The following is a 14,737-nucleotide window of genomic DNA, read 5'->3' on the forward strand; positions in this document are numbered from 1 at the left end:
TCCTTACTTGTGCTTCTAGGCCTAGATGCAGCATTTCATACAATCTATTCTCATAGACCGGCTTGTTGGCCTAAGTGGACAGGCCCTCTCCTAGTTCTCTATCAGAACGGCATCAAATTATTTGTACTACACTTATATCACTCTAGAGAAAGATATGGAATACCATAAGAATCTCTGCTCTACTTTTCTCCTTATATATGTTACCTCTTGGCAACATCATCCGCAACTATGGCATTATCTTCCACTGTTATGCAGATGATACCCAGCTGTATATACTGTATATACTAGCCAATCCTGACACCATAGTGAAAATATCAAACGTGGAAGCCTGCCTCAAAGACATAAAGGAATGGATGGCCCAAAATGTTCTCCTCCTTAACGCTGGTAAAACAGAAATATTGGTTATTGGCCCAAGTCCATCAGAAACTTTCACTCTTTCACTTGGGGAATATAGGAAAAATTTGGAAAATACTGTCAGTACATGATGCCCAAAATTTAGCCCACACTTTTGTTACAATCAGATTGGATTATTGTAATGCTCTCTTGTCAGTAAATGCCTCCTTAAAGCCCCTACAGCCCCTTGTTCAAAATGCAGCTGCTCATATTCTAACTAGACAAAATGCTTTGAGCACACTATTATAGTATTAGCATCTCTGCATTGGCTACCTATTACATTTTACATTGATTTCAAAGTATTCCTCACATTTAAGGCCTGAAATGGGCTCGCCACTCCCTATCTTAAGGACCATACATTCCTCCACAAACTCTTTATTCCCAATATGCAGGACGTTCCGAGAGTGGGTAGATGTACTGTAGGCAGCAGAGCCTTTTCCGGTCGAGCCCCTCTCCTGTGGAACAATTTACTCAGTGAAATTCGCAGAGCAGACTTACCTATATAGCAAATCCTTTAGTTGAGGGACACAGCTTGGTGTTGGTATGGATCATAGAGTCTCTGGTGGACTAAGTGGTCATTGCTGCACTATATCATGGCATGGACCCTCTGTGTTGAGTGGATCTAGCCGTGGTCTGGTGTTGATCCCCTTAGGGTCGCCCTCATGTCTGTGCCGTTCCCCTGCCCCCTAGTTATGCTGCCAGTGTTATTCTGCCGTGGTTTTTCCTTTTCGCAAACAGCCACCGCTTTCTACTGTCCTGCTTCTCGTTTTCAATTTTACCACTTACCATCCACTAATCGTTGTTTTGTTTCAGCCCTCTTCCCAATGCTCCGTGCACCTGAAGCACCACAACCTGACCCTGGCTTCAGCTAACCTGCCAAGAACGGACCTTCCCGGATAATCATCTATATTTGTCATCTGCATTATTATTATAAGCATAATTTATTACTTGTATAATTATTGATTTAATTTATTAACTTACTTTAATTTATTTATATATTACATATAACACTACTGTTAAACTGTTTGCCCAGTGCCGGCCAGAAGCAGGTGGGCTCCCACCTCTGAGACTGATTCTGCTCAAGGTCAGGGACTTTTTCTTTGCCACTGTCAGCCTAGGCTTGCTCTGAGGGGGTCTCAGGCCTGGGCTCTTTGTGAAGCTGCTTTGTGAAAATCTTGTATTGTAAAAAGCTCTATACAAATACAATTTAATTTCATTTAATTGAATAGTCCGATTGATAAGAAAATACCACCAGCAATGTCCATGTATGAATTTTAAACGGCAACAAAATATATGACAATATGAGAATTATCATGATACAGATTCATGAGAAATCATTCAATGAAGCTACATGTAAACATACTTGTATAGGGTAGGGCGAATTCAGGTAATTTGGGACACATCTTTTTAAATGCAGTTTCTGACTTGTCCCAAATTACCTGAATTCGCCCTATTTATTAATCTGCCAATCTGAAAATGTCCACCTACCACATACCCCCCACCAAATGAATGCCTTTCCTTGGGTTTTGCAGGCAAGGTATAGTATACCTTGTATAGTGACGTCGATCTCAAAGGAGGTTCTATCCTAGATACATAGATGAATGGGATTGAATGCATATATTTAGCCTTGCCATGGGGTAACAACCAAGAACCAAAGATAGAAGCTTAACAGACTCTGTATCCTGACTAATTATACTTTCAGAAATGCCTCCTCATACAGATCAGGCTGCACAATTTGCAAACAAGTAAATTGATTGAGCATAGATGGAAGTTCCAGTGTCAACTAGAACCTGCTCTCCATCCTGCCTGCTCCACCAGACTAAATGGCTTCATGACCTTAGGAAATCTGGTGTCTTTGCCCGTTGCTCAAAATACATGATTTTCTGGAGGAAAAAAGGTTTGACAGGGTTATGGTAAATAGTGTTTTTCAAACTGAGGCTGGTTGATATTAATTAAGTCATTTAAAAAAGAAAGCATTATTTCTGAGTTTTACTTTTAGTAAGTGCACAATGATTTTTATTAACACAGAATTCCAGGCATAGATTTGGCAGGAAGGCTACATCTAATTATCACTGGAGGGTAGCATCTTCCATATTAATAATGGGAACACATTTTAAATGAAAATGAATTAATTTGCTGGCTGGAAGGAAATGTTTGTTTACTTCCTTTATTGTTAGATGCTAAGCAATACATGAAACCTACATATTGATACATGAAGCATGAGAAGCATGGTGAAATTATACACAGTACTTTATACTTTAAAACAGAAATAAATGTAAATGACATGAATGCCAAAGATATAACATAGCATTGAATGTGATTATTTAAATAAGTCTTAATGTTTTGGTGTTCTCTCAGTTAGCTTTTCTATATCATTGTGATGTATTTTCTGATTCAGACAAATAACCCAACAATCTTTTTTACCCATCCATAGCATTAGAAAGCTGTCCTTCAAAACTAATGTCAATTATTTTAGCCTCATTTAACTTATGCATGCCTGTGTGCCTGTATCTAGAAAAAACTTCCCAAAAATATTTAAGGGATACTTGTGTCAAAGGCTTCAATAATTTATTTATTCATAAGCATTACAAAATATTTACAGATTGTAAAAACAGTCTACTATTATAACTGTAAGTTGAGTCGTGATTTGATGGGATTTCACCTCAGACAGTAAGTCCACACCTACCACAACAACCAGTACCCTGGTGTTCACTCACATAATATGTCAGTGTTAGCATTTAGCCTCAAACCAATGAGCTCATGGGATTTTATTAGCATTATTTTGTTATCTTGTGATTCTGCAAAATCATTATCTCTCTACGCTATCATCCTCAGTGCAGCTGTTTTTTAGAAAGGAAAATGAAACAAGTCTGTCAGACTTCACTGGTGCTGGGCTAACTTCGGTTTATGCTACAGCCTATTGGAGCAATAACATATTCCTTAGATACAAAGGACGGCCATACAGAAAACACTAGCTACTGAAGAAAGAGGTTCAATATGGCATGTCACATATAGGACAATTTCAGTTTCTCCTGACCCATCTGAAAGTATTCCTTTGTTTGGCAACTTGCAGAAAATTCCCTCTAAAAGGAACCTTAGCTGGGGTTTGACAGTTTAAAAAGAACTTGAGTCTGCAGGTATCCCTGCATACAGAAGGCCATTCATCTCTTCTTCTTGCTGTGTCTGACCATCTTCTTTCTCTTGAGGATCATCTCGTACAGTTTCTCTAAGCCGGGCTGCAGTCCCTGGCCATCAACGGCGCTGCAGCCCTGTGTGTGGTGTAAGGTGGAGGCACTCAGTTCATGGACGGCAAGTACTTTCTCCACCTCTGTAACCAAGATTGCGTTAGGCAAGTCCTGCTTGTTGGCCAAAAGGAGTACCGGGACCCCCTGGTTCTCTGAAGTCCGGGTGATCTTATGTAGCTCCACCTTGGCCTCCTCCATGCGCTCTGCCTCGGTGGAGTCCACCACGAAGACCAAGCCGTCTGTTCTCCGTGTGTATGACTTCCACAGGGGCCGGAGCTTCTCCTGGCCACCCACATCCCATACTTGGAAGGTGATGGCACGCGAGTTGCCCACAGCTACCTTGATCTTCTCTGTGTTGAAGCCCTTGGTGGGGATGGTCTTTACAAACTCCCTCAGCTTCAGACGATACAGCAGGGAGGTCTTGCCTGCAGCGTCAAGGCCGATGACCACCACATGCAAGGATTGGAAGTTTGGCAGAAAGTGAGTGTTAGGGGCAATCTCTGTCAACTGGTTCCCCATGGCTGACAGGGTCTTCTGGCCTTGTTAGCAGTGAGGTGGCAGCTTCTTTTGAAGAAGGTGATTCTCTTTATTGGTCCATGGCATTCACACCTACTTCAAAGATTGTGCTGGCAGACAGGGGGGTAGCTGTCTGGAGTCACCGCAGTCCTTATCAAAACATAAACAAAACATTTGATTACAAATCTCAAATATACAGTGGGCTCTAGAATTATTGGTACCCCATACTGGCAATGCCCAAAAAAAGATTACTGAGAAACTCAAAATGTTGAACAATACTGGACTTTATTCATGTTTTAATGAAACCAACCAAAATCAAAGGTTCCATAATTGTGAAATTATAAATTATATACATTGAGTAATTTATTAGGTAGATCTGTACACCAGCTTATTAATTAAAATATTTAATCAGCCAATCATGTGGCAGCAACTAAATGCATAAAAGCATGCTGACATGGTGAAGAGGTTCAGCAGTTTTTCAGACCAAATCTAAGTGACTTTGACCTTGGGATGATTGTTGGTGCCAGACAAGGTGGTTTGAGTATCTCTGAAACTGCTGATTTCCTGTGATTTTCATGAACAAAAACAAAAAACATCCAGTGAGCAGCAGTTCTGCGGGCAAAAATGTGTTGTTAATGAGAGAGGTCTGAGGCAAAGGGCCAGACTGGTCGAATCTGACAGGAAGGTGACAGTACCGCAAATAACCACACATTACAACAGTGGTATGCTGAAGAACTCTGAACACACAACACATCAAACCTCTTAAATTGGATAGGCTACAGCAGCAGAAGACCAATAAGTCTACAAAATAAGTCTAATAAATACCTAATAAAGTGCTCACTGAGTGTATATAATAAAGTATATATAGTTTGACTTGGTGGTTATATGGGAGATAATTAAAATTATCATTAGATAATTATCTCTATACATTAAATTATAATGCACTGCTATTCCATACCAAATTTAGTAAATGGCAGAATGTTTGACTATAATTTATACCATTATTATCGCAGGGATTGTCTTTACATTATTACAGAGTGGGCATCGAAATTCACACTGCAGCGGACATACCATGGCAAATGTCAAGCACCTTTATTGAAAGAACAAAAAACGTTATAAAAAAACGAAATACCCTTGTTCTGACATCTTCGGGGGGAAAAAATACGCCTTTGCCCACCCGTCACGGATATTAGCACAGAAGATTAACTACCTGCTGGTATGCTCAACTGCACCACTTTGATTGTTTCATATAATACGTATTAACTCAATAAAAGATGCTTACAGTTTTTGACATCATACAATTTGATACTATTATTATTAGTTGAATTACCTACATTGGGAAGACCCTTGGTTGCGGTTATTGCTTTCTAATTCAGGGGAATCCTCTTAGAACACTAAATTGTTCTTGATTTATTGCGGGAGGGGACTGAATTCAAGACAATGGTTTAAGATGCTAGGATATACCTTGTCTCCGAATATTCCCAAGAATTTTTATTTCTTCCGTTGAAACTGATTTTTGGTAGGCTACCATTTGTTACACAGTGCTCTCTATGAGTGCATTTAATTTAAAACATTGGAGCGAGGGTAATATGTATTCTTAGATTTGTACCCAGTGAACGCAGAACACATAGTCAGAATATATAGTCGCTCAAGACAACATTACCACAAATGATATTTAAAGCATATGGATCGTAAATTATTTAATCCCTGTCAGTATACTAATAGTTCCATACTAAAATGCGAGTTTTAGTAGCCTACATCACTCCTCAAAATTAAACAGATTCGTATCGTAGGCTACATACAGATATAGTCTATGTATGTTAGTTTTCCTTTCAACATACAAAAACTGGCTGCATTTTAAATAACTTAATTAAAGCTTTTGTATCCCATATGTGGTAACATATTTTGAGCCAGGAGCCGAATAACATAATATTAAGTGTTTTTATTTTTCCGAAGCTGATGCTGGCTGATTCCAATTAAACTTACCTTAAAATGTATCTCGTATTGGACAACACGACATCGTCTTCTACAACGGGATTAAATATCCATAAATGCCTCCGTTCACCAGTAAATCCAAATTCGCATCGGCTGATACTGCGCACGCATCCCCACCCCGCTATCTTCTGGTGAGGTGTGAAGCCAAGTAGTGAGGACCCAGCAGTTAGAGCACAACCCCCTGAGTGACGTAGCCCAAACATGCTACAAAGAATCTTCCGCTTCCTCCAACCACAGAACTGCATATGATACATAATAGGCCTATACAGTTCTGTGCATCCAACACCTCAAGGCGGAATCTTAAAGGGGACGTAAGGGGACAAAATGCGTGAAAATATCTCTCCAGGATAACAGAGCAGTTTAAAGATAGGCCTACTTAACATTATGAAATAAATGTAGATCTATATGTAGCCTAAACACTACTACAGGAGTGCTTCACTTCAAAATAATATTAGATTTTATCTGTTTATGTTCTGTGTTCTAAAAACACAAACCTTCGCCGGAGTCATATATGTGTGGCCTTACAGTCTCATAAAGATGTAGTTCACCGCTGTAATTTAAATTACCTGGCACGATATACAATACGTAGCCTATACACAAGATACCAATGGAACATCGTGAGCTAACTGGGCTAGCTTGGTGAACACCGTTCATCTACGTTAGCCCATTGATGTGTGCACATCGGGTATGTCACGCAGTGCAATTTTAGTAGCCCACTTGGGTAAGTGAGAAACAGGGAAAAGTAACCTAGTGATGTGCTCAGTAGTGGAAATGTAGCATATGCTTAATAGGACACATTTGTTTCAATTTTAATAGTTTATCTCGACTAAGCATACTGGTAAACGGGCAGCAGCAATGTTGCTTTTAGAAATACATTTTGTTTCCGATTTCAATTCAGATATGCTCTCCTCATCTTCATTAAAAATACAACGTTCGGGAGAAGTCAAATAGTCACCACCGTTTGGTCAAACTGAAAGATCAAGGAACAGCCGCCGTTTCCTAACTTCTGAATTCGTACGATGTACCAAACGACAACAACTAACGGACTAAAGCTGCTCCTCATCTGAGCATAACGCACCACAAAAGCTTCGCAATTTACAATTTACACATGAATGTTCAGGGGTGACAGCGCAGTACATTTTGATGCGCTGTTGCACCCCCCTGTGGTCCTGGGATGGTTTTCCTATTATTTTTAGGAGATAACTAAGAATTTCTACTTGGATGCATTTTATTTCTAAAATGCGACGTGTGACGCTTCCAGTGGCCATTAGTTCACATTAGAAAATAGAATGGCCGCTATAAAAAACAATTAAATGTCAAGTGAATTAATGCCATTCATTGATTTGATTAATATCTTAAAATCTGGCTGACATAAAAAAGCACTACGCTACATATGTAGGCCTACGTTTGATGTCGGTTAATACCGCAGCATATGTTCTTGTCTAAATTTAAAGAGAAGTTATCCCTGACAATAATGACATTAAATAATGCTATTGCATTGCCTTATAGGTCGGCAAACTATTTCGAGTTTTAATACATTTATGCAGAATCATGCATGACGTTGGATCCCTCTAATTCCTGCATACATATTAAATAGCCTATGCATAATAGCCTGCTAAGGAAAAAACTCAAATAGGACACAAATTATAGTTGATGTCACATTTCAGCACTCTGCTTACCATGTGTAATCACCAAGAAGTCATTAGAATATATCTGTGATTTTTTCTCTAAGAGCAATCGTCTGGCAGTTAGAGGGTTGCCAGTTCGACCTGGGTGTTTCAAAGTGTCCCTGAGTGAGACACCTAACCCCCTATTGCTCCTGACGAGCTGGTTAGTGCCTTGCATGGTTGGTATGTGAATGAGAAGCATCAGTTGTACAGAGCTTTGGATAAAGGCGCTAAATAAATGCAGACCATTTACCAGTCATACGACATGGCAGGCTGCTGACTGTTAATGATTGCTCAATATAGCAAATAATTATGTATGTCCAATTTATTTTATTAGGTTTTTCTTTTTGGTAATAGCGATATGTTAAAGAGGTTGACAATGTTGTGTTGTCTAAGGGTTAAAAGTAAGTTGGTGTACATGGTTGTTTAAAAAGAAACACCAGTCGGCCTACAGCAGAATACATTTTGATTCCATGTGGTTGTTATAAACAAACCAATTGTGACCAGTTTGTTGGCATTTTAATGTCATTTGGGAATCATCACTGAGACTTATTTTGTTCATTCAAATACAGATGGAGATAACAAAGCTGTTCTTTTGAACATAAATAGGAACCAGTTGTAAATCTAACATTTCATATTGGAGGTAGACAATACCATTCTGAAAGGCTACAAAGATCATTTGTATTATTTATTAAACAGGAACTATTTTTATTCTCATGCAGGACATTTCTTCCTGGAATCTTCCAGGTCAGTGGGTTGTTGGGGTCATTCAGCATCTGCCTGATTAACACTAGACTCAAGTCTCTCTTGAAGCCCTTGAATGTTTCAATGACACTCTGGCATATTTGGTTCTCAGCAGAGAGGACAGAAACAAGGCAGAGGTACAGAGTTCCACAAAACAAGAAAAGAGTCCAGGGAAGTAGGCAGGGGTCATAAACAGAAAACAGGAATCCAGAAAACAAAAACCACAGGGACAGAATGCCGCAAGGGCAAGGGCTCGGGAACAAGGAGGCTAGAACCAGGGGAAGGAATTCTAGGGCTCGGGAATGAAAAACAGGACAAGACAAACTAGCAAGGTGCAACTGAAAAGAACAGGCATAAATACTCAGGGGAATGAAACAAACTAGGCGGGGCATGGGAGTGAGGGCAGTCTAACAAATAAACATCAGGTGAGACACATGAAAGGGTAATAATACAATAATGAGGGGGAAACAAAAACGTAGACTGGATTCACAAAGACACACATGTAACACAATGGCAGTGATAACGAGAGACAGGTGTGAACACTTTGCTGAAACTAAGCAAGTAATCAGTGATAGAATAGGGAGGCGGAGTTACAGAACAGAATGGAAACTGGAGATACGTTAGTAAGTTAGTTACGTGATTAAATTACAAATACCCAAAACTAGTGAATGTTAGTTTGTAGTTTGACAAACATATTAGTGTGTTAATATAATTAGTGTTATGTTCCTGTGTTCTGTCTGTTAAGGACACACCAAACCGACGGTCGGCCGCGGAGCGCCGACAAAGATCGCCTCGCGTCGATACGCGTCGTTAATGTTGGCTGTGCCGAACATACCGCAACGACGGTCCGCCGACGGCCGAGTTGCACGTACGTTCTACGCCTGCGTGAGAGGTAATAACTCTCCACACCAGCAGGTGGCGGTAGTCTGTATTTGTCTTTCAAAAAATGGAAACCGGAAGACCGGGGAATGCGTTTGCATTACGTTGGACCTAGAAGCAGCCATTGTCTCGCTCACAACAAACAGTTTGCAGCAATTTCCTTGTTCTCTCGCTATTTAGTAATACTAATCGAAAATTATGTCTGGTAGTGATAGTAACTTTGGAATGGCTTGCTTTCGTCGCTTCCGTTTCTCTTCTCGTGCACTGATTCGCTAGCTGGACAGCCAATCAGAGAGCTCTCTCTCATCGACGGCTCCACATGTTGAATCGGCGTCGGAGTGCGGGACACACCGGAAAGACTCGGCCGACAGGGCGCCACCGACGTCCAACGGCCGACCATCGGTTTGGTGTGTTCGGGCCTTTAGTTTATCATTGTGTATTATCGTTATTCTTGTAATTTATTATTTTTCATATTCATGTCTGGTGTTCTGTTTATATTCATAAGTCTTTGCACTCGTCTTCCCCTGTGATGTCTGAGTCCTTACTTCCTGCTTTCTCTCCATTTCATGTAAATGGTAAATGGTTGGCATTTATATAGCACCTTTATCCAAAGTGCTGTACAATTGATGCTTCTCATTCACCTATTCATACACACACTCACACACCGACAGCAATTGGCTGCCATGCAGGGCACCAACCAGTTCGTCAGGAGCATTTGGGGGTTAGGTGTCTTGCTCAGGGACACTTTGACACAGCCCGGGCGGGGGATCAAACCGGCAACCCTCCGACTGCCAGACGACTGCTCTTGCTGCCTGAGCCATGTTGCCCATGTCATGTTTGTACATAGCACTAATATACTAATCCCAAAACAGAATTTGTACAGTACTAATTATACTAACACAACAACACAACAACAAACTAACATTCCCTAATTTTGGGTATTTGTAATTTTAAATCACTTAACTAACTTACTAATGCATCTCCAGTTTAAATTATGTTCTGTAACTGCCTCCCTATTCTATCACTGATTACTTGCTTAGTTTCAGCAAAGTATTCGCACCTGTCTCTCCATATCTCTGCATCTCCTGATTCTGTGCAATTGTCTACTCCCTAGTCCAGATCCGTTTGTATTACATGTGTCTTTGTGAATCCTCACGTGATGTTTGTTAGACCACCCTCACTCCCATGCCCCACCTAGTTTGTCTCATTCCCCTGTGTATTTATACCTGTCCTTTTCAGTTGCACCTTGCTAGTTCGTCTTGTCCTGTGTCTGAGTCCCCAGCCCTTTTCTTCCGTCCCCCGGTTCTAGCCTCCTTGTTCCCGAGCCCTTGTTCCTGAGCCCTTGCCCTTGTGGCATTCAGTATTGATTTTTGTTCTGGATTCCCTGTTTGATCCCTGCCTGCTTCCCTGGACTCTTCTTTGGTTTTTGTGGATTCTGTACCTCTGCCTTGTGAGGACTGACCCCCTGGTTTTTGATCTTGGCCTGTTTTTTTGATTACGCTCTGTCTGCGCCTTCATCTGCCATTAAACCTGCCATTTTTCTGCACCCCTGTCTGCTTCTGGTTCCTCTGTCCCTCCCGCCGTGACATTTAGTTCTGTACAAATTCTATACTATTTTAGTATATTAGTGCTATCTACAAACATGAAATGGAGAGAAAGCAGGAAGTAAGAACAGTGAGACAGAAGGAATCTTCCAAAACCACCCAAATAGTGAAGCACACAGACAGGGGAGTGGGATCAGAAACATTCAGACACAGACATCACAGGGGAAGATGAGTGTAAAGACGAATGAATGTAAACAGAAAACCAAACATGAATTTTTGCTCACCCCCAGTCCTGTGACCACATCACTCCTGTCCTTCAATCCCTCCACTGGCTCCACAGGGGACATCCTCAATATCCTCCAAAACGGCCAAAACCAGTAACCAAAGTCTGATTGCGGAGGGGTGAGAACATGGGTGATGGTGAAGGGGCCAATGAATCTGGGGGGAAGCTTGGGGCAAGTGGACCTGAGGGGAATGTCCCTGGAAGATAGCGAGACCTTCTGGCCGACAGTGTAACAGGGGGCAGGGTGCCGGCGGCAGTCAGCGAATTTCATCATTCCGGAGACGCTATTTAACAGAGTGGCTTGGGCCCTCTTCCAGGTCTGATGGACCCGCCGAATGAGGAGCTGAGCCACGGCACCTCCTCAGGGAACATAGGTAGCTGATATCTCAGGCAGCAAGCGAATGGAGATAGTCCAGTGGAGGAAACGGGCAACGGGTTATAGGCGTACCCTATCCAAGGGAGGCATTCCACCCAGGAGGCCAGTGATTTCTCCACCATGCAGCGGAGTATCTTCTCCAACTCCTGGTTGAGATGCTCCATCTGCCCATTGGTCTGGGGGTGAAAACCGGACAACAGCTGTGGTTTGGTGCCGATGAGTTGACCGAAAGCCTTCCATAACTGTCTGGAGAACTGAGGGCCTCTGTCTGAGGTAACCTCCAGGGGAAGGCCATGCAGGCAGAACACGCGAAGGACAAGAAGTTTGGCCGTCTCCTTGGAGGGAGGGAGCTTGGGTAGGGCGAAGAAGTGCCCATATTTGTAGAACCGGTCTACCACTGCCAGGACAACGGACATACCTTTGGCGACCGGTAATGAAGTCCAGGGCCACATGGGACCAAGGGCAATGGGGAATGGACGGAATGGTTGGAGGAGTCCCTGGGGCCGCTGGTTGCTGGACTTCCCCTGGGAGCATTCAGGACAGGCGGCAACAAAGTTTGCTGTATCACGTTTCATTGTTGGCCACCAGAAGCGGTGGCCCAGGAGACCCGGAAAACAGCTGACCCCAGGGTGACAGGCAAGTCTGGACGAGTGAGCCCACTCCAGGACAAGCGGACGGACCGCTTCAGGAACGAACAGACTGTTGGCCAGAGTGTCATCAGGAATAGGATGGCCCCTCAGACAGCTGGAGAGTTGGTGAGCCCGAACGGCATCACTAGGTACTCATAGTGGCCGCTCAGGGTATTGAAAGCCGTCTTCCACTCATCTCCCTTACGGATGCAGAGCAGGTGGTAGGCTTTGTGGAGATCAAGCTTGGTGAAGTACTGACACTTCTGCAGGGAGGAGAAGGTCAAGGAGATGAGTGAGATCCAATCATACATGAAATGCTAAATGGTTGGCATTTATATAGTGCCTTTATCCAAAGCGCTGTACAATTGATGCTTCTCATTCACCCATTCATACACACACTCACACACCAACGGCGATTGGCTGCCATGCAAGGCACCAACCAGCTCGTCAGGAGCAGGGGATCGAACCGACAACCCTCCGACTGCCAGACGACTGCTCTTACTGCCTGAGCCATGTCACCCCTCCTCACAGGAATTTGTTAAGTAAAAACAACAACCTGCAATGGCCATCTCAGTCTCCAGACTTAAATCCCATGAAAAATATGTGGTCTCAAATGGGGGATATCCCAAGGATATCAATGATTCTGAAAAGTTGTTCTCTAACTTTATCACAAATTATAGGAAAAGACTCAGGGCTGTCATCTTTGTACAAAGTAATAAACCAGGGGTACGGAACCTGTTATTTCGGGGACCACATTTCTTATTTGACTTTGGTTGATTCCATTGAATTATTAATAAAACACACTACTTTACAATGTTGGAAAATAAAGCTGGAAAATAATGTCAATAAATGTATTATTTGTTATTTTACAGCACTTTTGCACATATTTATCAGGCCAATAATTCTGGAGCCCACTGTATGTTTATGTTGCTCCTCTCACTGGGAGAGTACACCAGGTAGAGAATCTCACTGTGAATCTTAGGATCTTATGCTGTTTTTATTTAGTACACTTAAAGGCAGATTTTTGTGTTAAAACATTGTTACAAGACCATTGTAAATCCCTTCCGATCATTGAAAAAGGCTCACTGATATGCTGACTCACCCTCTGCCTGTGCTTATAGTCCATAAATTCAGGTTTAAAAGTGTACATCTGTCGGGCTGTCAAATGTATCAAAACATTGCACAGCTGTACAACAGCTGTAAATTGGTTCTAACTGCCACAGCCAATTGGTGGGGACTTATACTGATTGTTCATGTGGCTGCCCAAATTGCACTCCAGACAAGCGATCACTGAAACTCTGTATACTATTGCTTATTATCCAAGCAAAGAATACATAACTAGTTATACAACAATACTAGTTTGTTATTGGTAGCAACAAGTTAATTAGCTGTAGTTAGCTTGACAAATTTACAAATATCGACTTACGATAAAATATAGGAAATACGAACATAGTAGCGATTGCACAAGCGTTGTGCTTCAGGTGGATATTTGTAAATTCGGGAAGCTAACTAGTAATAGCTCATTTGCGTGTTACTGATAGCGAACAAGTATTGTTTTCTAACTAGATAAGCAATAGTATACAGAGTTTCAGTGATTGCTTGTCTGTAGTGCAATTTGGGCAGCTACGCGTTCCTTTTATCTCTTTACGTGTTCAAGTATGCATGTTTGGCTAAACCTTTATTTGTCTCAAACTCTAAGTTGCAGTTGCATCGTTTGTGGCCCACTATCATATTTTCGTTATATATCCAGTTGGTTCCATAGCCAAATAAGTTGCTTGCTCATAATATATTTGGTTAGCTAAATTGAGCAGCATAAAATGAGCCACACTACCATTTCATTCTTTGCAACAACTTGCAATCCAGCAGGCTTTCCAACATGAACAGGATCTGGATCAGAGGTGGCAGAAAAGGTGAGAGAAGAATGACACAAGGGAGAGAAGAATGATGTTAACATTTTTAACGGTTGGCTTCTTTTTTTCTTAAAATGTTTTGTCTAATTTTTAGTTACATGCAACATAGATACAGAGTAGACTTCATAATGCTTTCTATTCTTAAATAGTGCCCATAGCATCAAAGGATGGAACAACTCTTACAGCACCCAGGCATTCAGGAATTGGGCAAAATGCAGCCTTGCAAAAACAGGCCTGAGTAACCTGGCAACAGATGTAAGGGACAGGTTTAGTGTCTACTGGAGAATAAAGAAATCAATATTCATGGACTACTGGAAGGCTAAGCCAGCAGGGTAAATGTGTGGATGCACCCCAATCAGACTGCAAGAATGCTTATTTTGTCCAAGGTCCTACAAGGCTGCACATAACAGTCCATTGCTTCAGACAGCAAACTTGCCCCCCTCTCACTGCACACCAGTGATGACTATCGAGTGGATCTGCATAAGCTACTCTTTAAGTGTACTCCCCTGAGCAACTACTAAAACTGTACCCAGTGAGCTGTGGAGTGAAAAGAGGC

At 41.9% G+C, this 14,737-nt stretch overlaps 1 protein-coding gene across 1 annotated transcript; it reads right to left on the reverse strand.

The window, feature by feature from the left end:
• Window positions 1-2,544: 2,544 nt before the first annotated feature.
• On the reverse strand, window positions 2,545-6,315 carry LOC133122849 (ADP-ribosylation factor-like protein 4D). Its single transcript, XM_061233074.1, has 2 exons — window positions 6,141-6,315; window positions 2,545-4,304 (listed from the first exon to the last, which is right to left on the reverse strand). Exon 2 carries the CDS (start codon window positions 4,155-4,157, stop codon window positions 3,555-3,557), a length of 603 nt encoding a protein of 200 aa, XP_061089058.1. The 5' UTR covers window positions 4,158-4,304; window positions 6,141-6,315; the 3' UTR covers window positions 2,545-3,554.
• Window positions 6,316-14,737: the final 8,422 nt, after the last annotated feature.

Source organism: Conger conger, chromosome 2, assembly GCF_963514075.1.
Source record: "Conger conger chromosome 2, fConCon1.1, whole genome shotgun sequence".
Taxonomy (NCBI): domain Eukaryota; kingdom Metazoa; phylum Chordata; class Actinopteri; order Anguilliformes; family Congridae; genus Conger; species Conger conger.